The sequence below is a fragment of the Cyprinodon variegatus genome, unplaced genomic scaffold (genome assembly GCF_000732505.1).
Source record: "Cyprinodon variegatus isolate N-32 unplaced genomic scaffold, C_variegatus-1.0 Scaffold424, whole genome shotgun sequence".
Lineage (NCBI taxonomy): Eukaryota > Metazoa > Chordata > Actinopteri > Cyprinodontiformes > Cyprinodontidae > Cyprinodon > Cyprinodon variegatus.
Window position 1 is genome coordinate 531489 of NW_015150877.1, and position 2401 is coordinate 533889.

General features: G+C 42.4%; 1 protein-coding gene across 1 annotated transcript in view; it reads right to left on the reverse strand.

Annotated features, from left to right (window-relative positions):
- Nucleotides 1-803: 803 nt before the first annotated feature.
- LOC107093437 (sphingomyelin phosphodiesterase 4-like) overlaps nucleotides 804-2401 on the reverse strand; it is a 19060-nt gene continuing 17462 nt past the window's right edge. The window contains exon 15 of the mRNA XM_015388484.1: nucleotides 804-1278. Within this exon, the coding sequence (XP_015243970.1) occupies nucleotides 958-1278 (321 nt within the window). The 3' untranslated portion in view covers nucleotides 804-957. The remainder of the gene's footprint in view (nucleotides 1279-2401) is intronic.

The following is a 2401-nucleotide window of genomic DNA, read 5'->3' on the forward strand; positions in this document are numbered from 1 at the left end:
GCTCATAATTTCTCAACATGTGCCAGCATGTTTCTCCGTGCTCATAACTTTATCCAATGTATTCCAGCGTTTTTTTGCCAGATTTTTCATACATCAGGCATATGCTGGTCTAAACTGTCACGGTGTGACAGCGACTAGACCAGTGGTGGTTAATTCCAGTTCCTTAGGGCTGATATCCTGCAACCTTTAGGCTACGTTCACACTGCAGCCTGAAGTGACCCAAATAGGATTTTTTGGCCCATATGCGACCTGGATCTGATCTTTTCATGGCGGTCTGAACAACACAGATCCGATTTTTTCCAATCTGACCCAGGCCGCTTGGCTATGTGGTCCTCAATCTGATACGAATCTGATCTTTTCAAATGCGACCTGTGTGTGAACGGCCAGGTCGCATTTATCTGACTTCAACGCCATTAATACCCGACTAAGGTCACTATTCTGGGTCTTGGTATGAAGAAGGGGCAAGAAAAACAACAACCATGGCAGATGATGATGCTGAGAGCAGTATTTATGATTAACCATATTGAAAAGGTTGTTTTATGGTTGGAAACGTAGCCTTAGATGCGTCTTTGGTTCAACACACCTGAATCAAATAATTAGATGGACTCAGGAGGAACTGACTGCACACTGAGGAGGTAACTCAGCTATTTGAATCGGGTGTGTTGGACCAAAAATGGATCTAAATGTTGCAGCATACCGTTCCCCAAGAACCAGACACTTCTAGTTCTGATGCAACCCGTTTGAACTGCGTCCACCTTGAACGCTGTTAAATAAATCGCTCTTTTCACACAAATTCTGTTTCCGCTGAGAAAAAATACTTTATTTAAAGTTTTTGGCCTGCAGGTTCTTCGAAAAGCTCTCAAAAAATAAAAATATTTACATTAGAAATATCCCAGAATGAGCTGCAGGTTCGCTGGAACCATGAAGTGTTTTTGATGTTCCGGGTGGCGGTTTGTCTCACTGAGTTTTCAGTTTTTCTACAAACAGCGTCATCGCCACTCCGTACAGGAGCGCCCCCGTCAGGAGCAGGGCCGTGCTGGAGAGGGGCCCGAATGACAGCAGGGCCCCCAGCGCGTAGAAGAGGAGCAGCAGCAGCAGCGTCCTGTAGCTGGCCAGCGGGCGCAGGCTGAGCCGCGGCTGCAGGCTTCGCTCCAGAGTCCGCCGGGACATCGGGCTCCGCTTCAACCGGACCGAGGGCTCCGGTTCCGTTAGGAAGCGGCGGCCGAGGCGACCCAGGAAGTCTGAGCGCGAGCACAGAGCGCTCATGTGGGCTTGGAACTGCAATCAGAGAGCAGAACGGGATTATCTAATTAATCAGTCTTCATCCACGGTTCCTACAACAGAAGGCAAGTTCAATTCAAGACTTTTTAAGACTTTTTTTGTTCCTTGAAACAAAACTTTAAGACCAAGTTCACAATAAAGTGGAAATGTTTACAATTTTGAAAAACTTTCCATATAGGAAGAAAGTAGTGATGTTATGAGCCGAGGCTTCGAAGCGCGTGTCGAAGCGTGATTCATTTAGAGGAAGGGCCAAAATTGACGACGTCCGAGGCCTCGCTACCTTGCCATGTGACCGCTTCAGGAAGCGCAAGAATTTTGAGAGGCATCTAAACAGCCTCAGTGTTCAGTCAAGATGATGGAGTTTGGAGGAGAGCTGCTGTCAGCTGGATAGAGTTTGGATAGATTCTAAGAATAGATTGGTTGTTTTTCCAACCAATCTAGTTGCTTAAAGCTAATTTGGTTAGAATAAACAATGTAATGATCAAAATTTGAGGAAACCACCAGACAAAGCCACTGTTAACACATCAGTATTTACAAGTATTTTCTCCTATCCATTGCTATCTACATAGGTGGCGTCATCTGTAAGAGACAGACTGCAACTCTAGAGGCTGATATTCATGACCCGTCTTTGATTTTTAAAAGTTGCGATTAAACTTAATTATTTTGGCTGATGAGACTAATTTGTACGGAAGAGTATTAGGGCCACTGGAAAAAAAAAGTTAACTGATTTTTAAATTTTATTTCAGTGTAGTATGGGAAAAAAAAGTCAGAATTCTGACTTTAATCTCATAATTCTGACTGATTTCTGACAATAAAAAAAGTCAGAATTCTTAAATTAAAGTCAGAATTTGGAGATTAAAGACAGAATTCTGAGAAAAAAAATCAGAATTCTGATTTCTTCCCCATACTAAACTGAAATAAAATTTAAAAATCAGTTAACCTTTTTTTTTTCCAGTGGCCCTAATACTCTTCCGTAAATTTGCATTGTTTTGCCCGAGTGAAAACATAGATTGGGTAAATTAGGTCGGTTTAGCCAAAAGATTGATTAAACATAACTTCCAACCTGATTAAAACCAACAAACGTGGAAAAACTATCATGTTTGAATAAAAATGACTAACA